This window comes from Callospermophilus lateralis, chromosome 4 (assembly GCF_048772815.1).
Source record: "Callospermophilus lateralis isolate mCalLat2 chromosome 4, mCalLat2.hap1, whole genome shotgun sequence".
Taxonomy (NCBI): domain Eukaryota; kingdom Metazoa; phylum Chordata; class Mammalia; order Rodentia; family Sciuridae; genus Callospermophilus; species Callospermophilus lateralis.
In genome coordinates, this window is record NC_135308.1 from 126,762,399 (window position 1) to 126,788,916 (window position 26,518).

Below are 26,518 nucleotides of genomic sequence, written 5' to 3' on the forward strand. Positions count from 1 at the left end.
TCTTCAAAATTTATCTGGAATCCTGCTACTTCTCCCAACTTCTCCCAATTACCACTCTAATCCCAGCCACCAGAACCTTCTTACTGCCCACAACAGCGGATTCCTACCAGCTTACTAATTTGCTTCTTGCTAATAGAGTTCATTTTCTACACAAAAGCCCAAGTAATCTTTTTCATATTGTCAATTTGATTTGTATCATTTGAAAATATCATTAGTTTTCATCATACTTACAATAAAATCCATGGCTTTAAGAGTCAACAGAGTCTGAGACCTGCTTATCTTTCCAATCCGACTCTCCCCTACTCTCTCACTCACTAGGCTTCTGCTCTAATAGCTTTCTAGGTATTACCCAAAAATGTCATCTTGCCAGTCTTGGGACCATTATATCTTTCTTATATCTACCTGGAATACTCCCACCCCAGATCTTCACTTTATTAGTTCCTCTCATTTGATTACTGTACTCAAGTGTTATCTCTTCAGAAAATCCCTTTAGTTTCCCCAAGGTGTTTTCACGTAAAGAAATTCTTAATTTTTTCTACCACTCCACAGTTTTAGTCTATCACCTTATCTAAATGATTTTCATTGTAATTCTTATCACTGCCTGACATATCATTTGTTTATTGTCTGCATTCCTACACTAGACCCTAAATTCCATGAAAGCAAAGAGTTTTGTCTACCTTATTTTCCTGAATATTCTCATACCCATTATTCTTCTTGGCACAATAAAAGTATTGCTTCCTGGTATACTAAAAGAGTCCAATGAAACTTTATTGAATCAACAAATTAACTTTATGTTTTTATGAAGCTCCATTATCATAATGCATAGAATGGTTCCTTAAGTTACAAAAACCAAGATCTGTTTGCTTTTTAAAGAAAATTACTGAAATTCCGCTGGGTTCATCCCAGTACAGATATAAAACTAATGATATTTCCACATGATACAAATCAAATTGACAATATGAAATACATAATGGTAAACAAAACATACAACTTAGTCATCACTTCTGGGGACAGAGGGAAGAAGCAGCAGAAAGAAACCTGTAAGATATTTTTAAGTTTCTAGTTCTTAGGTTGAGCTGTAGATTTACTATATGACTGTTATTTGATTATGCTTTAACCCTTATATATGATACACATATTCTTTTGAATGTATCAAATAGTATATTTTAAGAATAATTTAAAATATAAGAAAAACCACTAAAGGAATTAAATATGCTTTAGTATTCCATTAGTAAGACAAAGGTATCTATGTCTTAAATAATTTCACTGTACAAAAAAAGAAAGGGTTTTAGAAATGCAAATTTAGTTCTATTCACTCCTTTATAATGCATATATAATTGAGATGGTATGTGTGATTTTGATAACCTTGAAGTAAAAGAGTACATGAAAATATTAGTGTACAGAGTGTACTTTATAAGATAACAGAAAGCCCACCTTAGTATTTGTTTTCTCTCAGTCCAGTTCACAAGCATTAGTAACCCAGGCTCTGCATAACATAAGTCACTAGAATATTTGCTTACATTATTTGCACAATAATAGATTATTTGAATAGAATCTTAAGAATGGCAGTGACTTTGCTTTTTTTTTTTTTTTGTCTGGGTCCTTGCACGTAATTGATGAATACTTGCTAGCATTACTGAAAAAATATTTGTCAAATGAATCACTGCAGGATTCCATGCAGTTTCTGATGCAACTGACTCAGCTACTAAACATAACACTGCAGTGCCCTCTGCTGGTTCTACTTAGAATGGAAGTAAAGAAATCTACCTTGTATTCACATTATTTTACACATCTTTAGTAGACAATATACTGGACTAATTAACATACAAGCTACACATTCTAGGGAAAATAACACCTTTACTTTACAAATTCAACTCATCGATATAAAAGTTTGAAGAATCTTACAAGCTTCAAAAATCTTGCTTTTGCCCATAATCTAAATGCAATGAGATCATTTATTCATTTATTTATTTTTTGCCATACTGAGAACTGAACCCATGGGCACTCTCTACCACTAAACTACATACCCAGATAACCAGACCTTTTGTTTTTGTTTTAAACAGGGCCTCCCTAAAGTACCTGGGCCTTAACCTTGTGATCCTCTTGCCTCTGACTTCCAATTGCTGGGATTATAGGTATGCACCATTGCACCCAGCTAAGATAAAGTAGCTGTTTGAAATAATAAATAATCTGTATGTAAAACTTAAGACTTCCCTTGAGATGTGTTCTATCTTCTACTTTTAAAATCTCTACTATCCTCATAATACAGGTTGTAGGATAAATAATAAAAAATTGAGTGCTGGGGTTGCGGCTCAGTGGTAGAGTGCTTACCTAGCACATGTGAAGCACTGGGTTCAAACCTCAGCACCACATAAAAATTAAATAAAGATATTATGTCCACCTACAACTAAAAATAAATATTAAAAATAATAATAAAACATTGAGAATTATTGCAATTAAGAATGAAAAAAAAATTTAGTATTATTATTTTAAATCACTTATTTTTAGAACAAAAATTACATACCTACACTAATCAGTATGAGGGAGAAATAGAAACTGATCTAGACCAAAGAAGTTTATAGCCAAAAGAAACCACTGCCATTACCTTATTCCCTCCCTCCTTTTGTTCAATGAAGAAAATGAACCCAGAGCAGTGAAACAACTTGCAATAGGTAGATAATTACCTGGAAATAGACTAAAACTTCCTAAATCAATATAATTTTCTATATTGATCTTCAATAAAATGAAAATGTTTGTCTAAGTAATGATGTAGTAAAATTAATTATTCGATTATATATTGACTTCACCAAATTAAGAGTTTTATTCTGATTTTTGAGTAACAGTAGAAGAAAGATGTGGCGTACTAGCAACTAATTCTAGCTTTTGGGATTTTTTTCCCTCTTGATGCTGGGGATTGAATCCAAGGGTGCTCTACTATTGAACTACATCCCCAGCCCTTTTTATTTTTTATTTTTGAGACTCAATCACACAAGTTGACTTCAAACTTGTGATCCTCCTGTCTTAGTCTCTTGAATAGTTGGAATTACATGTGTGCACCACCACACACAACTAGTTTCTTAGATATTTAAACTCTATTCAGGTTCTTCATCTGTAAAATAAATGTTTTTTATATTATCTATGAAGCTCCTATATCTCAATAATTCTATGATTTTTTAATATAAAAATTGTCCCTGTCATTCTCCAGTTAGACTATAAAAATCTTTACAGGGGCAGGCAGTATGTTTTATTCATTGTATATATATCCCAGAGCTAGCAGTGTCTATCCCCAGCCACTGCCCCCCACACCTCAAATCTCAGTAAAATTTGTTGAGATGAAGCTAAGCAAGGTGATGCATACCTATAATCCCAGAAGGTACACATCTATAATTTCAGTGACTGGGGAGTGTGAGTCAGGAGGATCACAAATTTGAGGCCAGTCAGGGCACCTTAGCAAGGGCCTCAACAACTTAGCAAGACCCTATCTCAAAAAAAAATAAAAAGATCTGGGGATGTATCTCAGTGGTAAAGCACTCCTGGGTTCAATCCCCAGTACAAAAACAAACAAACAAACAAAAAACTGTTAAGGTTAATTGGTTATAATCTTAAAGGGTGTACCTTCTGAATGCCTAAGGTGAAACTTGTTTCACTTGTAAAATTTTCCAAGTATAAAAAATTTCATATCCAAATTATCTAACAAAAATTCTGACAAAATAAAATAGTATTTCTCATTTTGACACAGCAATAAATTACTTGTGTCACCTCTAGCTTAAAGCAGTCTGTTATATGTCTTGTGAAAATTATAGAAAGGAATATTATAAATAAGAGGTACTAAATCATGAATTAGACAACTGTTTAAGTAAATAGTGAATCTCCAGATAATCAAGGTGCAAATATACAAACACTGCCTATCGATTTCAGATGAACAATGGGAACAGACGGGCCATGACTGACCACTTCTATTCTTCACTTTGCATTTCAATGCCTAGAAAGAAAAGCTTAAGGCTTAATAAGCCAAAATTGAAATGTCATTTGCCTTTAATAAATACACATCAAAATATTATGTCCCCAAACATGATATTCAAACTTTAGCTACTTACTTGATGGCCCAAGGATATCTTTGCTATCACCAAGAAGCTTTTAATGCAGAGTAATTGAGCAGCAAATAAATAGAGTCCAAACCAGGAAGAAGCAAAATGCATCAGGATGGAAGCAGCAGTGAAACAAAAGGACAAGGAAAATAGCATTAGTTTATAAGTAGAAAGCACATGCACACCAAACCTAATAATTATAAGAAATTTTCTTTTCCATACCAAAAAAAAATTGGCTTAGGCATTACTAAATATTTGTTTTTAATTTTGGAAAATGAAGGTAGGAGAGAAAAACAAATCACCAAGCATTTCGTTTTGAAAATCAATGACAATTCAAGATATGGATTAGATGTAGTAAAAATTACTATTTAGAAATATAATGGAGAGCCAAAAATCTTTCATTTCTAAAACATGGTTCAAAAATATAACACTCATGCACTATAAAATATTAGTTCTGCATGCCATCAATGCACTGGACACTACACAGAGTTTAGTCTGTTTCTTCTGCAAAAAAAGAAAGGAGCATTTACTGAGTACTTATATGCCAAGCAAGTTGAAAAGAACTTCTACAAAGACATTAACAAACTAGAACAAACTTTTTATCAAATGCCAAAATAACCCAAACAGAAATATTCATTAGAAAGAAAAATTTTATTAAATCAGACAGACTTTAGAACCCACTAAATATCAAGCATATTATCTCATCTTTTAGGAAATCGGAAGCCTTAGTTGTTGAATGAATTTACTAACAACTAACAGAAACAGGAAAAAAAACTGCTAATCTGTCCAGTACTTTAACATGTAACATTACTCGAAACATTGCTTACAGACAGGTGTTTGGGTCAGGCTTGGTAGAAAGAATTTTCAGCTCTCCCTCACTTCAGATACCAAATATAGTAACATTAAAACTAATGTGGACTGGGGTTGTGGCTCAACGGTAGAGAGCTCGCCAAGCACATGCAAGGCCCTGGGTTTGATCCTCAGAACCACATGAAAATAAATAAATAAAATAGAGGTATTGTGTCTAACTACAATTAAAAAAATAAAAAAAAAAAGAAAACTAAAATGACAACAAAAACAAAAAATTCCCACTAATGACACTGTTCCTTGGTCTGATTTAAAGAGAGTAAGGAAAGCTTAACTGACTGTGACAAAAGAAGGTAGCTATTTACTTGGGGTTTATATGTCATCTCCTTGGCGAAAATCTTATTACTTCCTTAAAGTGATGGCATAATGCTTGAAATTGTATTCTAATGCCTTAAAGATGTTTGTTCTATTTGCCTTTCTGCAGCTGCCCATTTAAGCTCATTATTCTGTGATTTATTTCACAGAAAATTCAAAGAATGCAGATTTTTTTAAAAAAATATTTTTAGTTGTAGATGGACACAATACTTTTATTTTACTTATTTTTATGTGGCAATGAGGATCAAAACCAGTGCCCCACATGTGTAAGGCAAGCACTCTACCACTGAGCTGTGCCTAGAATACAGTTTTACGGAGAATGAACTAATTGTGCTCAAGTCCTTCTGATGGCTACATTACCACAACTAGCAAGCTTGGGGAAAGAAATTAAAGTATTTGTGAGGCTATCTCTGAAACAACCCCCAGCGATTCTCATATCTTGGTACATAATTCCCTCTATTTGAGGGTGTGCTTGACCTACTAAAATCATTTCCAACACAAGGGAATATGGCAGAAGTGATGGAATAGCTCCTCCAAGATTATAGACTGGTAAAATGACTATGACTTCCATCTTGTTCACAGGCTTTTGCTCTAAGATAAATCACTCTGGGAAAGGCCAGCTACCACTTCAGGAGGTAATCTTGTAAGAGGACTACTATGCAAAGGAGCTAAGGCCTGCCAACAAACCACTACGTAAACTTAGAAGAGAATCTCCAGCTTCCACCTCCTACCACTCTAGATTGTTTTTTGTTTGTTTGTTTTGGTACTGGGGATTGTACCCAGGGGCACTTAACCACATCCCTAGCCCTTTTTGTTTAGAGACTGGATCTTCCCAAGTTGCTCAGGAACTCGTTAGTTGCTGAGACTAGCTTTGAACTTGCCACATTCTTGCCTCAGCCTCCGGAGACACTGGGATTACAGGCATGCACCAAGGCCCCCAGCTTACTGAGTTTTCAGTAGAGATTGCAGCAGTATCTCCTCCCCCATATCTTGACTGCAACCACATGACAGACTGAGTCAGAGACATCTAGCTAATAAGCTACTCCTGACCCAGAGAATTTGAGGTAATAAATGCATGTTGTTTTACACCACTTAATTTTGGAATCATTTGTTTTACACCAATAAATAATATTGGAAAACTGAAAGAAGTTAGGAAGCTGACACAGACAACTGTGGCAAACTTAAAGACTTCACAGACACCTTCTAAAAATGTCTTCATGTATTGATATGAATAAATTCCTAGAAACCAGTGCTTCTAATCATATATATACATAGTTGGGAATATTTAATCTCACAAAACCAGTCATGCTTGAAGGTTCTAAAGCTGATCTTGTATTTGGGGTAAAAGATTAATAAGCTCATTATATTCTATGAAAACTAAGGAGAAAAATAGAGATAGGAGGCATAAAGAAAACTAGGGGAAAGGAGTTAAATTTTTAGATTGGGTAGCTTAAGAATGCTCCGCTATAGATAAAATGAAGAAACTTGCCAAAAAGACATGTGATGGAAAAGTATTCTAGGCAAAAAGAAAAGCAAGTGTCGTGGATTGAGATGGAAGTCCACTGGATTCAAGGAAGATTTAAAAAGCCATTGAGGCTGGAATGCAATGAGAAAGAGTATTAGGAGATGAGGTTAAAGAGGTAAATGGATGACAAACTATGCAGGATTCTACAGGACCTTGTTAGGGCTTGTTTTTATTTTAAATAATATTGGATAATTTTGAGGAAAGTATTGATACAGTATGATTATGTTTCAATAGGATTATACTGTGTTAAGAATAGACTACAGAAACAAGGTTAGGCGTTTACTACAATGAGCTAGGGGAGAGAGAAAGGAGATTTGGAACAAGATGGTAGCAATGACGATGATGAGAGGTTGTTGAGTTCTCAACATTTTAAAGGTACAGCAGCAGGATTTCCAAATAGGCCAAGTGTGAGTTAAGAGGAAATAGGAATCAAAAAGATGCCAAGTGTTGGGGACTGAGCACCTAGAAGGATGGAAATGCCATTACCTGAGATGGAAAAGACAGTGAGAACAGCTAGGTTTTAGGAAGAAGTATCAGTATCTCAGTTTGAAATGTTTGTGAGACATCAAGGTGGAAATGTCAAGTAAACAGTTGGAAAGACAGGCTTGTACTGAGAAAGATTCAGGCTGGTAAGATAAAAAGGATAAATTATGATACATGTCAGAGTTAGGTTATACACCAGAATGCATTAATCACTGGAGATTGAAAACTAGCATAGGATAAAAGAACAGGCACCAGAAAAACATATTATAATAGACAAGAAAACTAAGAATCAAGCTGAAATTTTCCAAAAGCAAAACTGAAACTACAACATCATCAACACCATCATTATCATCAAAGCATGGCTTCAGAAACCCTTCCCTGAAAGATATGGATATAGAGGTACTAAACTGGGTCCAAGTTAAATCATTCTTCCAGAGCTGTTTGAAAAGTGATGGTAGTAAGAAACAGGATATAAGTAATCATCATGATTATATAAGCACATGATTATAAGCAAATGATTATACACAATTTTTGCCAAGTAATTTACATCACTGAAGTCTTCTACACATGACTAAACGGTACATTACTAACTTCTTATTCTTACTGTTTTCAGGATATAGTCTACTCTGTACAGTATCATTTTGTGTACCACATGAATAAAGATGATATGAAATTACTGATATGGAAACATTCTACACAAGTACCTTGTACAATATTTTTTTTTAATAAGAAGCTAAACATTCTTTTTGGATCTTGCTAAAGTACCAAATTATTCACAGCATCTTAAAGAATCATGAAATTTCTTCTCAATTTGTTCAGGAAAAAGAACATTAACATAGGATAAAATATTGTTTGAGTAACTTAATCAGATTGATCATTACTCCATAGATAATGTCCACCCAGTCATCCAGTCATATCAATATTTTTTATATACATAAATTATCCATTTTTGCAAAAGTATGTGCTGGCTGGGAATATAGCTCAGTTGGTAGTGTGCTTGCCTCACATGCACAAGGCCCTGGGTTCAATCTCCAGGACCGCACACACACATAAAGTATGTACTGAAAATAGTCAAATTATAGTTATACGCCTAGAACTTTTACTTATTATTAGACAACATACTACCAAAGTACTTTAATTAGAATCATAAAATATTTATAGCTATCTTTATTGATTAGGCTATCAATCACAGGAAAAAAAAGTGTTGTAGAAAAAAGTGATCTTATTTTATTGCACATCTAAGTATTTGCCAACCTTATCCATATTTAGCATAAAACATGCATTCTTTAAAAAATGCAAAGGAAGAGGCAGAAGTCAATCAAGCCCTTCATCCTGAGAAGCACATCAGTCTCAATTAAACCAAGAAATAATTCTCATGAGATCTATAGTTTTTATTGCACTTCTTCTAGCACGGAATTTCTCTCTTAATACACTTATTGCCTTAAATTATTTGATGTGCTTAAGGGAAAGCACAAAGCAAATCAAGCATTGATGTAACTGGTGGCACCTCTTTCCCTGATAAAATTGACAAAAGTTATTCTCTTGGTAACAATCCTGCTACAGCTGTTTCCCAGAAACCACAATTTGGAAGGATAATACAGAACATATCAAGGGCACTCTATTTAGTGTCAACTTTGGTTCTTAAAATAAGAAAATTCAGTGAAGGATATATAATGCAGCTCAGATCTGCTTGTTCTTAGAACAGGAGTCATCACTCTATACTTAGCTCAAATTTTTTGTATTCTTGTAATCGTCTGCAAAATACTCAAGTGTACATTTTATCCTTCAGTTTTATACAAGAAATTTTAAAGGAATATTTTTCTGGGTACTACAGCTTGTCACTGTTGGGAAGAGAATATGATCTGGTCTGCTAAGCAGTGATTTTGAAATAACCTAATCCACACTTTTGATGAAGTAGTTCTACTTCCAGGATCACTAAGGTCATCATTCAAAATGTTCCAAAAAATGTGTCCAAACATATGTTGATCATAACACTATTTGTAGTAATCTAAAAAAGTAATCTATTTTAAACAGGTATTTAATAATAATACTTTCATACAATGAAATACTATGTAGTCATTAATTTTTTTACTGACTAAAAAATATCCACTGTGTATTAGTTTTTAGAAGTAAGCTATAAAGAGTGTTGTATGAGATGATTCCACCTTTATAAAATCTCATGTGTAAGACATACACAAACTCATGAAAGATACCACCAAAATATTAACAGTGGCTACATTCAGGAGGTAAGGTTTTACTTAATATATCTTTCTATATTGTTTAAATATAGTATGTTTGGATGCATTATTTTTATAATCAAAAAAAGAATAAACCTATTTACATTTTGGAAAAATAATAAAAAAATGATATTTTCCATCTATTTGCTATTTCTCTGGATGACATAATCATCTATGATTAAGTACAGTGGAAAGTATCCAACTTGAAATATGGGAAAAATACAAGAATGTTCACATTCTAAACACAGCATCACGTATTACTCACTATCTCTTGAACTTCAGCAACTTCTGAATATGGCAAGATCTAAAAACAAAACAAATTTTCTCAGGAGTGATTTAATCTCATATACCTGAATATGGATATAAAGAGCACCCACAGTCTATCAAATGAATTCAGTAGTGAAATGATATTTTAAGAGTTGACATTTGAGGAGCTAGGATTGTGGTTCAGTGATAGAGCACTTGCCTAGCAGTGTGAGGCACTGGGTTCAATCCCCAACACCACATAAAAAAAATAAATTAAATAAAGGCATTGTGTCCATCTATAACTAAAAAAAATTTTTTTAAAAAAGAGTTGGCATTTGAAAACAGGAAGAGGTTTGCAAAAGTACTTTTACACTGGAAATTGAACCCTTACTTTTTTTTGTCCTTCCAAGGCCTAAGCAATCTGCCAATCTGTGAAGTCCTCTCTAGAAGGTTCTGGGAGGGTTTTCACAGTTTTCATTCTCCTTGTATGCATTTAATTCTAACGGTCTTTTCACCATGCAAGCCCTCTCTTCCTTTTATTTCTAAAATAGTCCACTATTCTGGTCTCTTCTATTTTCCTGCTTCCTTTGCCCTCTCATTCAAAAAGCGAATGGCCATAGCTAGTGTTAGCCTTAACCACTTTTTCTCCTCTACATGCTCTTTGTCTGTAGGTTCCATTCACAATCAAGGTTCACTTACTATCTTTTTTCAGATAATTTTTACATTTCTTCTTCAGACTTATCTCCAAAACATTTCGAACTGTATTACTGCAATTTAACTTCTAGTTCTAAAATTCTGTTAACAAAGTAAGTAAGGGCTTTAAACCTGTTGTAGAAAGCATTTTATGTCAAAAACAGCACTCACAATTTGTCCATCTTCGTTTAATCCAGATCTAAACCCTAAGTCATCCAAAACAATTTTTCTCCCAACATCTGACGAAGCCATTAAGTTCTGATCATTTTTAGTTCTACAATGTCTGTCTCACTCCCAGTCCTTTTATTTCCCATGACTACCAGCTAGGTCAGACCCATGCTACTTCATTTCTCAACTTTTGCTTCTTCCTTTCAGTAAGTATATCTCTGCATATTTCAGTTTCACCCATTCATTCATTTACTGTGTTAGGAATCAGGATTCAAAAAATAACACAGACATGGTTCCTACTACCAAGAAGATCACGATAAAGTAAAGGCAGTGTATAATTTATTTGACACTGAAATAAGTTATTTCTAGTCTATTCAAAATTCTCATGCTCATTATTAGCAAGTCACTTAATTTCTGTGACATTTATTTTTGTCCTATGTGAATACATTAATTATTAAACCTTACAACTTTCTAGAATTGTTGTGAGACTTGATTTTTATATGAGTGTACTTATAGATTGAAAAAAAAAAACATGAAAAAGATGAAGAAAGGCTCCAGAAAGGAGCGATTAATTTACCAACCTAATTTACTAAATGGTCACTTTGGTCATGTTGCTTTTCTACTCAAAATCACTTGGCATCTTGTTTTTTAAAAACTAAGCTTAAATGCATACAATTAAAACATTATAAAATTCAATCAAATTATTTACTTCACAGAAATATTTTGATTTCTTAAGAGATAGTCTTGCAACTTCACATACTTAAAACTCCACTTAACTAAATTCTCTGGTAAAACTAATTGTAGATAGTGACCTGCAGTTTTCTTCTTACTTTCTTTTTGGTTCTCTGTTCAGTAATTTTACAATTTTCTGCCAGTGTACAAGCTGAAATTATCTTTTCCCCAACTCTAACATCTTTTTTTTTTTTTTTTTTTTTTGGTACAAGAACTGAACCCTAGAAGTGCTTAACCACCAAGCCATATCCCCAGCCATTTTTTATATTTTACTTAGAGACAAGGTAAGTTGCTGAGGCTGGCTTTGAACTCACAACCCTCCTGCCTCAGCCTCCTGAGCTGCTGGGATCCAACTTCTTAATGTGAGTTCTCTGACAATGAATAATTAGATACCACATACTCTTTTCTCTATTGTAATCATAAATAGAAAACATAAATAAATAGAGCTTTCTGCAACCATGGGATATTATATATCTGCCATGTCCAGATCACTTCTAGCTACTAGCAACATGTGTTACTGAATTCTTAAAATGTGGCTGGTAAGATCAAGGAATTACTGGGGATATAGCTCAATTGGTAGAGAGCTTGCCTCGCATGCACAAGGCCCTGGGTTTGATCCCCAGCACCACCACCCCCCCCCAAAAAAAAAAAAACAAGGAAAGGAATTTTAAATTTAATGTTATTTAACTTAGTCACATGTAGTAAGTAGCCACCTTTTGAACAACTCAGGTCTAGCACAACCTGACCTTTCCCCAGTTCAATCTAAATCACCATTCTCTTTGCCACTGTTGACCGATTATTTTCTCAAGTTTCTGCCCTTCCTTTGTTTTCAAGCTATTTTCTCTCTTTTTCCCTCTGTCTGCTTGGATCCCTTCACCTAATATTCACTTTAGACTGTTATTCCCCAAGGATGCATCCTAGAATCTCTTCTCTATTCAACATGCTCTTCACAGATGATTCAATTGAATAGATTTTTTGAAGTGCTCAATTCACCTCTTACTACCTAAAATTGGTTCCCCATTTCAACCTCTACTGAGCTACACCCTTCTCAGGGTCTTCCCAACTATCCTCCTGGTAAACTCATCCTTCTTATCTCAAATAAAAAGCATCACATCCTTTGTAAGGGTTTTCCTGACCTACTCCAGGCATGAAAAACAGATATTCCACCTGTGTTTTCAACACATCCTTCTCTTAGCCCACAGAGCTCCAAGTGTTCCTAGTAAAACTGAATACGTACCTCCATCTTCCTAACTGAGGAGGTGGAAGGGCCCTTCACTCACCTTTACCCTAACCCAACACAGAAAGCCTAACCTCCCTAGTCTGTCCAACAGACAGACATGAAAGCTCTACACTTTGACTTTATCTCTGTTTAGAAAACATTCTATAGAGCCGGGCAGAGTGGTGCACAACTATAATTCCAGCAGCTTGTGGAGGCAGGAGGATCACAAGTTCAAAGCCAGCATCAGCAAAAGCAAGGCACTAAGCAACTCAGGGAGACCCTGTCTGTAAATAACATATTAAATAGGGCTGGGGATGTGCTCAGTGGTTAAGTGGCCCTGAGTTCAATTCTAGTATCCCATCCCACCCCACCCCTCAAAAAAAATTCTGTAGGACTCTGCTCAAAAGCTATAGCACCAGATGACTTTCATATTCCCAGAAAATAACACCATCCCTATTCTGTTACTCTTTATCCTTTCTACCCTGCTTCACTTGTCATCACATCAGTAATCACCTAACACAGTACATATGTTTTTGTTTTTATCCACTCAAATATTAATTCCAATGGAGTGAGAATTTTGCCGGTTTTGTTCACTGATGAACCCCTTAAAACCAGAAGAGAACCTGGCACGTTACAGACATTCTCAACAATGTTAAATTAATAAATACATCAGTGGGAAAAAAAGACTTAATAATCCTGATACCTAATGAAGAATTTCTTATATATAGTTTGAGTTCTTCTGCTTATTTATCATTTAAATTCTCAAAAAACAAGTCTTGCTCATCTTTGTATCTACAGACTTAATATGGTGCATCTTTACAAACCTAACATTTTGCATGACTAATATAATATACATAGAACTAATATGGATTAAAACAGTGAATCTAAGTTATTAGCTTAACCATCACCATTTACTAAGTGGCGTTGAATAAATACTGAATTTAGTTTTTTAAATTTGCTTATGAGGTCCATTACAGTACCAAAATTCTGTTATTACTAACGATTCAAAATAGGAAGTTGACTCACTCCTAAGAATTTTTAGTAGTAATCCATAGCACATGCATATTTACTTCCACTATTAGTCCTTGGCCATCATATGAACTAATTACATTGCTTGTAATTCTCTCAACTTTTAAAAAATAACACAGTTCTTCATAAAATAAGAATGTTACTGATTCAACATTAATTTTTGTAGTCTGAGTTATATTTCCTCTGGTACTAGTGGTCTCTTGCCATGATTAAACCAGCCTCTTCCTCAAGACCTTCATACACAAGAGAAGCTCAGCTTAATCAATATGAATATGATTTTCACTTGTAACTAATGGCATTCATGTAGTGAGACTGCTGGAAACATCTGTGGCTATGAAAAAAAGAAAAAGCTGTCCACTAAAGAATTAAACCTGAACTTTGACTTCATGTCCAAAGATCAAATAAACTTTTCGTCCTCTAAAACATTTTCCTCTAAATATGACCCATAGTTGCCTGAGACAGTTTATAAAATAACAGCACAACAAAAACCATATTATCACATCAGAGTCATACCAGGTAAGGTCTAAGAACTGCCTAAAAATTACCCTCTTTTTGTAAGATCATATTCTAATAATTCACTGATAAGTAGGCCATGCTGAATTCTATCAAGTCACAGGCAAGACTGTTAATAATATTAAGGAAATATTAGCTTCAATGACCCATGTTATCATTCAGATACTAGGTGTCCCCAAAAAAATTCATGTGTGAGACAATACAAAAAAGTTTAGAGGTGAAATGATTGGCCTATGTTTTAACTCAACATTGGCCTATGTTAATCAGTATGACTTAATCATTATATTAATCCCCTGATAGAGATTAACTGGCGGATATAGTATAATATAGGCAGACAGAGTATGGCTGGAGGAAGTGGGTCACTGGGGGCATGCCTTTGGCTTATACATTTTGTTCTTAGAGAGAGGGGAAGTCTCTCTGCTTCCCAGTTCTATGTCCTGAGCTGCTTTCCTCTACCATGATGTTCTCCCTCACCTTGGGCCTAGAATAATGGAGCTGACTGTCTTTGAACTGAAACATTGAAAACTGTGAGCCCCAAATTAACTTTTTCTCCTCTAAAACTGTTATCAGGTCTTTTGGTCCCAGCAGCAAAAAAAGGTGACTAAAACAACCCATAAATCTACCACACATAAGAATGTAGTTTAAGTCTTCATGTCTTGGCAACTACATGGTGCCTAAATGCCAAAATATCATCCCCTGATAGAAAAGTCAAAATTAGTTTCAGAAGAACAAAGCTTTGGATTAAATAAAATAGATCATGTATCACATACTTTCAAAGTATACATTATATTAGATAATGAATATCAAAACTTTAAAATGATGCCTAAAAGGCTAGGCATAATATAGATCAGTTTGTGACAAAAATATTAGCCTTTTCACATGGCAGTAACAGAATCAAGAGTATCTTTATTTAAACCCTACCACTGTCCACTCTCTGGGAGAACTTAATCAAATTCAGAGTCTCAGTTTATTCATTTCTAAAAAACAGAGAATATCTATTTTTTCAGTATTATAGAGACATTAAATGAGAAAATGTGTGAGACACTAAGCCTAGGGCACAGCACACAGTAAATGTGCAAACTTTTCTTTTCGCTTCACATAAATACAGTAACCCAAATACAGAAAGATTAGACTGTTGCTCTACTACTCTAGGTGTTATCAAGTTTTGATTCTTACTTGGATCAGAACTTTTTTTAACATAGGAAATAAGTTTATTATTGATCATCTCAATTCTAGGGGCAAAAAGCAACCTCCAGAAGAAAAATGGTACATGAAATTATTAAGCATTATAACAGTTACTGGAGAAAGTGTGAAGTATTTAATCAATTCCTTCTCTATTCTTTAATTCTCACAATCATATCTCTGAGTCCCTGTCATAGACCATGCTTTGTGCCATGATGAAACATATTCAGAGTAAGGGTGGATTATAGTTTTCTGATCTCATTATGCAGCATGTATTCTGTTAGATTTTATCTATGGATTCCTACCCCCATCACTGGAAATGCTTCCTTTGTTCTGGAATTGTTTTGATTGCTGGAAATTCCTATATCACCTACTATACACAAGTTTTGATGTTACTACTTAAATGGCACACAATTTTGAGATGTATTTCATATCTCCAAAGAAACAAAGTATGATGAAGAGTGAGTATCTCTGAATTGAGAAAAACCAATAATAAACTTATTTCCTATGTTTAAAAAGTTCTAATGCAAGTAAGATCAAGACTTGAAAACATCTAGAGTAGTAGAACAACAGATGATGGAGGACTCCAAGAAATACAGTCAAATCCTAGCTACAACTTAACAACACAGGCACACTACTATTAATTCGCCTATTCTGTAACTTCTATTTAACCTGTTCATTGACTTCAATTTGTACTTTTTTTGTCTCTTAATTCTATCTTAGCCTGCCAATTTCCTAGTGCTAAATTCACTCTCCTCATATATCTAGCCCAAACTTCATAGCCAGTCATTTCAATGATCTCTAAAGAAACTGTTTTCTTTTAAAATGAACACATGCAGTCCAGTGTTCGTTGAGTCAAATGCTGCCGCTTAACAATTATATTCTCTGATGCCAGTTTCCTATTAGTCATCATAGTACCTGTCTTTCTGCTTCTCTTATCTTCAACCCTGTATCTCATCAAACGAACTAGCCTTCTATATTCTACTAAGGTGATTAAAAATACTTAGCATCAGTACTTTCTACATATACATAAAGGTGGAATTCCCTGTGGTATATCTATATATGTACATAATATGATTTTGCTAATTTCTTCAGATTCATCCCACATTTCCTTCTCCTATAATACGAAAGTTTATTAATTGCAACAGAGATTATACATCTCCACTGAGACAAAATTATCTCAAATTCAGTATGTCCAAAACTGAATTCATCTTTCCCTGCTTGATCTGCTCTGTTTTCTCCCTTAATAAATGCTATCTGCCACCTAGTCACAAAACACAGAAACCCCAGAAGTTACTGAATTTCTTTACCTTTATAATCCTCACATACATTTGCCTCCATCTCTAAAACAGATAAGTCCAAAACAAGCTCCTAAAGATTCTACATACTTCACATCGCTCATATCTATCCTGTATTTCCTTTGCCTACCATTACTGCTACTATCCGATGAAGTTCTTAAACCTCAGCAAATTACCTTCCACTCTGCTGACATAGAGATCCTTCTAAAATGTATATTGTAGTTAGAATCATGAAGTCTTGAAAAAGCAATTCAATGATTTTGCGTGTGGTAGGCTCCCTTAGCCCTTCAAAACTAGAGAGAAAAACATTTTAGCCTTGTCTTCAAGTCTCTCCATAATTTTGCTAATCTTACTTTACATCAAGAATTCCTCCACAAACCCATCAATCCTGCACCTTGCAAACATAACAAACTGCAAATTACTTGGAATTCTCTGAATACACTATGATACAACATGACTTTTGTTTACTCTCATTGTACCCTCTGCCCACAATTCCATTCTCACCTTCCTAAGGCAGGAGAGACTTAAATTCCTTTCAACACTTGGTCAAGTATAGCCTCCTTTATGAAAACTTTCCTGACATTATTTTCTCCCCTTATCTAAAATAACTGACCCCTCTGGTTCCCCCTCCCTCATATATGGTGATCTATTTACACATGCTACTTCACCCATTATGTGGTCTCCACAGAGACCACAAAAGCAGTAACAAAGAAATCAATTACTTTTGCAAGGATGAACTAAATAACTAATGAAGTAAACACCCCCCCACCCCCAGCACACACACACCCCACAACCTATTCCAAGAGATGGATGGATGGGAAGCAACCTTAGAACAGAAAGAGTGGAAGAAAGACTAGGGAGCAGGGATGGGAAGGAGCCCTGGGAGCCAGCCAACTTTCTAAGCTTTTTCCCCCTACAATATTGCCCTAGACAGATCATTGCCCACTCTGTGTTTATTAGAGCAGAAAATGATTAAATACCAAGCAGAGACAGTTCTTTTTAAAACTGTGTATATTTCAATTGCTGTATGCATCTTTAAAAAAAAAAAAAAAGGAAGAAGTTAGAAGCTGGTCATTGCCCTTTCTCCAAAATGAGCTAAGTGTTTAGAATGAAGGAGGCAGCTTATGAAAAAGAACTGTACTTAGAGCAGAAATACAGAAAAGATCCCTAAGAAATAAAAAATATAAGTGAAAGGGAAAAATGAAGAACAATGAAGCTATGATTTTATTAAAATAAATTCTACCCTAACATACATATTTCCTAGCTTGACCAAAATAGTCAAAAACAAGTCCCTGAACTTTTACTTTCCATTCAGGACAGTATTAGAGCAGTTAATACTCTCAGGAAACTATCATTTCCAAGAGAGTATACACACACACACACACACACACACAAACACAAACACACACACAATATCCTAAGGTACCCAGGTGCTATGAAAGACAAACTGAACAATCTTGGTCAAAGGAGAGAAAACAGTGAACCAAACTCTTCAAAAACTTATGATAATAAATATGTTCAAAAAGAAATGCCAAGATTTTTTAAAAACTGCAGCATGAACAAGTAATTAAAGAAAATAACTGATTGTAATGAGTATAAAAATATTTAATGAAATAAATGGCAAAATGACTATAGTATAACAATAAATTAATAAGATGGAAGACTAAGAAATTCAACAAGAAGCTCTTGGGAAAATAAAAAAGAATATAAGAAAAAGTTAAGGGGCTGGGGATGTGGCTCAAGCGGTAGCGCGCTCGCCTGCCATGCGTGCGGCCCAGGTTCGATCCTCAGCACCACATACAGAGATTGTTGTGTCTGCTGAATACTAAAAAATAAATATTAAAATTCTCTCTCTCTCTCCCTCTCTCACTCTCTCTTTAAACAAAAAAAAGAAAAAGAAAAAGTTAAGCAATATGGAAGAAAAAAAAGTGTCACATTCACAAAATAGAAGATCCCAAAGGAAGACATAATGGATTTTAAAAATAACAGGACATCAAATTTTAAATAATTTTGAAAACCTATACAAAATAGATAAATCTAGAAAAATATAAAATGCTACAAAGACTCCCCAACTCTTAACTCCAATATATATATTATATACATATACATATACATATACATATATATATATATATATATATAAAAATCATGGCTCACCTATATAAGTACTAGCATAAAAAACAAAAAAAAAGGAGAGAATATTAAAAGCTACGAGAGAAAGGAGGCAGATTACATTCAGGGGTAAACCAATTAGGTTAATGACTGATTTTTCATCACAGACTTTGAAAGCGAGAAGATCCTGGAACAACGTAATTCAAACACTGAAAAATAATGGATCCCAACCAAGAATATTGTATCCAGCAAAATTAAGCTTCAGATTTGACAATGAAATTAAAATATTTCACGATAAACAAAAGCTAAAAGAATTCAAAGCCAGAAAACCAGCACTGCAAAGCATTTTGAGCAAAATACTACAAGAAGAGGAATTAAAAAATAGTGACCAAACCTAATAGCGGGAGGTATCTCAGTAAAGGGGGAGGAAAATAATCAAAAAGTAAAACTAGCCAAACTAAAATAAATAAATAAATAAATAAACATGACTGGAAGTACAAATCATATTTCAATGGTAACCTTAAATGTTAATGGCCTAAACTCACCAATCAAGAGACATAGGCTAGTAACCTGGATCAAAAAAACAAATCCAACAATATGGTGCCTTCAGGAGACTCAAATGATAGGAAAAGACATACACAGGCTGAAGGTGAAAGGTTGGGAAAAATCATACCACTCACATCGCCCTCGGAAGCAAGCAGGAGTGGCCATACTCATATCGAATAAAATCAACTTCAAACCTAAGTTAATCAAAAGGGATAAAGAAGGACACTATATACTGTTAAAAGGAATCATCCACCAACAAGACATAACAATTATCAATTTGTATGCACCAAACAATGGAGCTGCAACATTCATAAAACAAACTCTCCTCAACTTCAAGAGTCAAATAGACTACAACACAATAATTATGGGTGACTTCAACACACCGCTCTTGCCATTAGACAGATCCTCTAGACAAAAACTGAATAAAGAAACTATAGAACTCAACAGCACAATCAATAACCTAGACTTAACCGACATACATAGAATATATCAACCATCATCAAGTGGATACACGTTCTTCTCAGCAGAACATGCATCCTGCTCAAAGATAGAACATATATTATGCCATAGGGCAACTCTTAGTAAATATAAAGGCGTGGAGATAATACCATGCACCATATCTGATCATAATGGAATGAAATTGGAAATCAATGATAAAAGAAGGAAGGAAAAATCCTACATCACATGGAAAATGAACAATATGTTACTGAATGATCAATGGGTTACAGAAGACATAAAGGAGGAGATAAAAAAATTCTTGGAGACAAATGATAATACAGACACAACATACCGGAACCTATGGGACACAATAAAAGCAGTTTTAAGAGGGAAATTCATTTCTTGGAGTTCTTTCCTCAAAAAAAGAAAAAACCAACAAATAAATGAACTCACACTACACCTCAAAAACCTAGAAAAGGAAGAGCAAAACAACAGCAAATGTAGTAGAAGACAAGAAATAATTAAAATTAGAGCAGAAATCAATGAAATTGAAACAAAAAAAAATTGAAAAAATTGATAAAACTAAAAGTTGGTTCTTTGAAAAAATAAATAAGATCGACAGGCCCTTAGCCATGCTAACGAAGAGAAGAAGAGAGAGAATTCAAATTACTAACATACGGGATGAAAAAGGCAATATCACAACAGACACTACAGAAATACAGAAGATAATTAGAAAGTATTTTGAAACCCTATATTCCAATAAAATAGAAGATAGTGAAGATATCAATAAATTTCTTAAGTCATACGATCTGCCCAGATTGAGTCAGGAGGACACACACAATTTAAACAGACCAATAACAAAGGAAGAAATAGAAGAAGCCATCAAAGAACTACCAACCAAGAAAAGCCCTGGACCCGAAGGGTATACAGCGGAGTTCTACAAAACCTTCAAAGAAGAATTAATACCAATACTTTTCAAGCTATTTCAAGAAATAGAAAAAGAAGGCGCTCTTTCAAATTCATTCTATGAGGCCAACATCACCCTGATCCCAAAACCAGACAAAGACACTTCAAAGAAAGAAAACTACAGACCAATATCTCTAATGAACTTGGATGCAAAACTTCTCAATAAAATTCTGGCGAATCGAATACAAAAGCATATCAAAAAAATTGTGCACCATGATCAAGTAGGATTCATCCCTGGGATGCAAGGCTGGTTCAATATACGGAAATCAATAAATGCTATTCACCACATCAATAGACTTAAAGACAAGAACCATATGATCATCTCAATAGATGCAGAAAAAGCATTTGACAAAGTACAGCATCCCTCTATGTTCAAAACACTAGAAAAACTAGGGATAACAGGAACTTACCTCAACATTGTAAAAGCTATCTATGCTAAACCTCAGGCTAGCATCATCCTGAACGGAGAAAAAAAAATTAAACAATAAGATAACAAATAACCCAATCAACAAATGGGCCAAGGACCTGAACAGACACTTCACAGAGGAGGACATAGAATCAATCAACAAGTACATGAAAAAATGCTCACCATCTCTAGCAGTCAGAGAAATGCAAATCAAAACCACCCTAAGATACCATCTCACTCCAGTAAGATTGGCAGCCATTATGAAGTGAAACAACAATAAGTGTTGGCGAGGATGTGGGGAAAAGGGTACACTTGTACACTGCTGGTGGGACTGCAAATTGGTGAGGCCAATTTGGAAAGCAGTATGGAGATTCCTGGGAAAGCTGGGAATGGATCCACCATTTGACCCAGCTATCACCCTTCTCGGACTATTCCCTGAGGATCTTAAAAGAGCGTACTATAGGGATACTGCCACATCAATGATCATAGTGGCACAATTCACAATAGCTAGACTGTGGAACCAACCTAGATGCCCTTCAATAGATGAATGCATAAAAAAAAGTGGCATCTATACACAATGGAGTATTATGCAGCACTAAAAATGACAAAATCATAGAATATGCAGGGAAATGGATGGCATTAGAGCAGATTATGCTAAGCGAGGCTAGCCAATCCTTAAAAAACAAATGCCAAATGTCTTCTTTGATATAAAGAGAGCAACTAAGAACAGAACAGGAAGGAAGAGCATGAGGAAAAGACTAACATTAAACAAAGACGAGTGGGGGGAGAGAAAGGGAGAGAGAAGGGAAAGCATATGGAAATGGTAGGAGACCTTCAATGTTACACAAAATTACATATAAGAGGTTGTGAGAGGAAAGGGGGAGGGAAACAAGGGAGAGAATTGAACAACAGCAGAGGAGGTAGAGAGGGAAGATGGGAGGGGAGGGGAGGGGAGGGGAGGGGGGATAGTAGGGGATAGGAAAGGTAGCAGAATACAACAGTCACTAATATGCCATTATGTAAAAATGTGAGTGTGTAACCGATGTGATTCTGCAATTTGTATTTGGGGTAAAAATGGGAGTTCATAACCCAATTGAGTCAAATGTATGAAAGATGATATGTCATGAGCTTTGTAATGTTTTGAACAATCAATAAAAAAAAATTAAAAAAAATAAAAAATGATTATAGATGATATGAATCAGATAAAATATTAAAACTTATGAAAACAAGTCAGTAAGCATTTAACAACTATCTTTAAAATGCCAAAATGAAAAAAAGTTTTTAAAAAAATACTTTTTAAAGTTACAGATCACATCTTAATTCAAGGTACAATCACAAAGTAACCAAACTTTATCTTGGTCAACACTCTCATTCTCCACGGCACTGTCATTTCTTCCTTTTACTGCTCATCTTCCACCCTTCCTCACTCCCCCACCAAGTCCATTAATTTTCTGTTCCATTTTTCACACAAAGTAGCTGTCCATTATTCTTTCTTAAAGCATTAATTGCTTAAGTTTTACATGAGCAATTCTCAACCTAAAACCACTACACCTGGTCTGATCATGAAAAAAACATCAGAAAAATACATGATGACAAGCACTGTACAAAATACCTAACCAGTACCCTTCAAAACTGTCAAGGCTGAGTTGGGGAATATAGCTCAGCGGGAGAGTCCTTGCCTAGCAGGCACTATGCTCTAGGTTCAATCCCTATACCACAACAGAACAAAACCTATCAAGGTTTAGTAAAAACGAGTCTGACAAACTGTCATAACCAAGAATATCCTGTGGGCTGGGGTTTTGGCACTGTGGTAGAGCACTTGCCTAGCATGCGTGAGGCACTGGACTCTATTCTCAGCACCATAAATAAATAAATAATAATAAGGTCCATCAACAATTAAAATTTAAAAAAAACTAAATTAAAAAAAAAGAAGACCCTAACATGACCCTAACATGCATTAAAGGTAATACAGCATCCTGGATCAAAGCCTGGAATGGAGAAAGGAGATTAGGTAAAACTAAGGAAATGTGAATCAAGTTTGAATTACAGTTAATATAAAATGAGTTCATTATTGTATCAAATGTACTACAACAATACAAGCTAATAGTAGGAGAAAGTGCGTATGAGGTATATGGGAACCCTTTACTACCTTTACAATTTTTCAGTAGAACTAAAACTGTTCTAAAATAAAGCTTATTTTAAAAATAAAAACACCCCTTAGGAGAAAAGATAAACTAAGAATTTAAGACACAATCCAATACCAACCAAATCATGACATCACCACAACTCATGTATTTTCTGAAAAACTGTATTTTACACTTGTAAGAGAAATTTTTCAAAGGAAATGATATAAAATACCAAGGTATGACTATTATAATACTTTCAGGCCTCACAGATTTCTCTGAAAGAGTTTTCGGAAGTCTATGAGTCCCAGAAACATACTTGAAGAAGATTCCCAAGCAACTGGAAATATAAGATTTCTGGCTAGGAATTCTGCTAATACACTGTGTAAACCACTGGCCATTTCTCTTATTTTTTCAAAACTAACTTTTTCTCCAGCTAAGCTCCCCAAATTTACTGAAGAGTCCTATTATATACCTGCCAGATTTGTATACTGTATTTTTCAAGCTTCTAATAAGAACAATGGAAGTTGGAGATAGAAAAGAAAAAGGAAAAAGGAAAAGAAGAAGAAAACAGAATCTTTTTTTTTTTAAAGAGAGAGTGAGAGAGAGGGGGAGAGAGAGAGAAAATTTTAATATTTATTTTTTAGTTATCGGCGGACACAACATCTTTGTTTGTATGTGGTGCTAAGGATCGAACCCGGGCCGCACGCATGCCAGGCGAGCGCGCTACCGCTTGAGCCACATCCCCAGCCCAGAAAACAGAATCTTTAGTGCCTATTTGGAAAGTTCAATAACAAATAATGCAGTACTATTAACTTTCAGAAGTTAAGGAAGATACATGCAAAATACAACATAAAGTATATCCATCAAATTGTTTTCATCTTTTTAAAATGTCACCTTTAGTAGAAGTTTCAACAAAGTTGTAAAATGGCAGAAAGAATAACAGTCTAGAAAACAAAATACTTAACAAAATGTAGGTTGGTTGGTTTGCTTTCTTGCTTAAATAGCAGTCACAGTTATTCTCTTAAGTCCTCATTTTTTCTAAGCCAGTTAGGATACTAATTTACGCACCTATTGAATTAAAAGATCTAGGCAATGAATATATGTGATTGCTTTTATAACAGGAAGACAACATTATATGCTACCTGATAACTATACACAATTCCATCTATAAAGTATTCTTGCCTAGAAAAATCTGAATTTGAATGTGGCCAAACCTCTACTATCCTACTCTAATTTGCAAGAAATATAGGGAACCAAGAATTATATTAAATAATAACCATAGAAGGAAAACCAATATTATAGAAAACTCTAAAGAACAAACAACTTTGTTTCTCAATAAATTGAAAAGGAATATTTAAAACACATGAAAGGGAGACTTAAAAGGTTCATAAAGACCTAAGTGACATATCAACCAAGTCAAATGACAATATACTATAAAGAGAATATTTGAGATAATCAGGGAAGTTTAATTTTTAGGGATAATGATGTATTTATGGTTGAATTTTTGAAGAAAAGTACTTATATTTTAGAGCTATATGTCAAAATACTTATGAATAAAATCATATCTAAGATTTGCTAAAAAAAATTATGATTTGGGAGAATGAGAACATAGATGAAACAAAACTTATCTGAGTTGAAAACTGTTGAAGAAGATGGGTGACAGGTATATGAGGTTACATTATAATAAACCATTTATTTTCTTAATTCAGTATAATTAAAATTAATATTTTCCATAACAAAAACTTCAAGAAAATTAGTCTCTATTCAATTAGCTGACCATGTGATTTAATATAAAACGTTAGCAAGCAGCTATTAGTAAGATGAAGTTATTTTAATATGAGAGAATGAGTATGTAGGTAATAAATTGGTGACTAAAATTTTTGCATTTTATTATTTTACTTGAGGAAGATATCTTAAACTTAAGAATTCTCATAACTTATGACTTCAATCAAGGCGAGATGCCATTCAAGACTTTGAATTATCCAGCAATATGACCCAATTCCAATAGAGTGGGTTGCTCCAGAGGTTAGTACTGACTCTTGTAAGCAGAAAAATAGCCTCCCAAAGATATCCACATCCTAATCCTTAGAATCGTGAATGTTACCTTATCTGGAAAAAGGGACTTTGCAGATATGATTAAATTAAGGAGCTCCAAATAGAGCGGCTGTATGATTATCTGAGTGCACTATCTCAGTGGGCCCAATGTAATTACAAGGGTCCTTATAAAAGGGAGGTCAAAGGGTCAAAGAAAGAAGTAGGAAATGTGAAAACAAAAGCCAGAAGCTAGAGTGATATATGAAGGGGCCATTAGCCAAGGAATGAAATCAACCTCTAAACACTGATAAAAGCAAGGAGACATTCTCTCTCAAAGCCTTTAGAAGGAACACAATCCTGCCAACCCCCTTCTTTTAGACTTCTGAATTCAAGTACTGTTAAGATAATAAATTTGTGTTGCTTTAAACTACAATAGCAATAGGAAACTAGTACAATGACCAATGGTAAAATTTAAAAGAGGATTAGTAATTAGCATATAATTTATAATTGGACTTGAATGAATAAATGTCTTAAAGATCAATTATTGGGAAATTGTACACCAAAAATACTTTTGCTACAAAAGTGCTATCACTAACAACAAAATATATGCTAAAATAATGATGAAGCTAAACTAATAGTATTTATAAAAAGAAAACAAAAACAGCAACAGAATTCCATTAAATTACATGTACACACATACAAGCTCCACAATTTTGCCCAACGTTATAGCCAGATTCCTTAGAATATGATTTAAAGCTTTTAGTAAACACTAATAATATATCAATCTTACTTTATAACCACTAAATCTGAGTAGTCATCAATAACCTAGTATATATATAAAATCAAAGTTTCAAGAGATTGGATCATCTAAGCTCATTAGTAAGATACTCAATGATGACATTCTAGGAATTGCTGAACTAAATCATCTTTGCAGTTCATTACACTTTTAAAAACCTCGGATTCAAAGCACTCAGTTGCAATTAGGATCTTAAATATTTCCTCAATTCAGTCCTTTATAAAATACTATAGATTCATACATATTTTAAAAACTTTCATTCTTTTCTGGAGTCATTTGTATAATAAATTTTTAATACAATAAAAAATTTGTCATCTAATAGGCTTTATAATATAAGCTCCCCTGTATCAAGATATTTAATTTAATCACTTGCTAACTTTCCTCTGGTAACAACTTTCCTTAAGATAAGGAATATATTTAATACAAAGCACCATCTATATTCTTGTCAAGAAAAATCTGAATGCAAATCTGAGAAAGCTTCTAACATCCAAGTGATTCT

At 34.2% G+C, this 26,518-nt stretch overlaps 1 protein-coding gene across 7 annotated transcripts in view; it reads right to left on the reverse strand.

Moving 5' to 3' along the window:
- The window catches only part of Osbpl8 (oxysterol binding protein like 8), a 192,452-nt gene that overhangs the window by 100,530 nt on the left and 65,404 nt on the right, over positions 1-26,518 (reverse strand). For 4 of the 7 annotated variants that reach the window (XM_076854889.1, XM_076854890.1, XM_076854891.1 and 1 more), the window contains exon 3: positions 4,098-4,134. The exons of 2 other annotated variants lie outside the window; for them this stretch is intronic. In XM_076854889.1, the coding sequence (XP_076711004.1) occupies positions 4,098-4,134 (37 nt within the window). Of the gene's footprint in view, positions 1-4,097; positions 4,135-9,780; positions 9,811-26,518 lie in introns of those variants that run through there. One more of the 7 variants, XM_076854894.1, reaches the window with a different exon arrangement.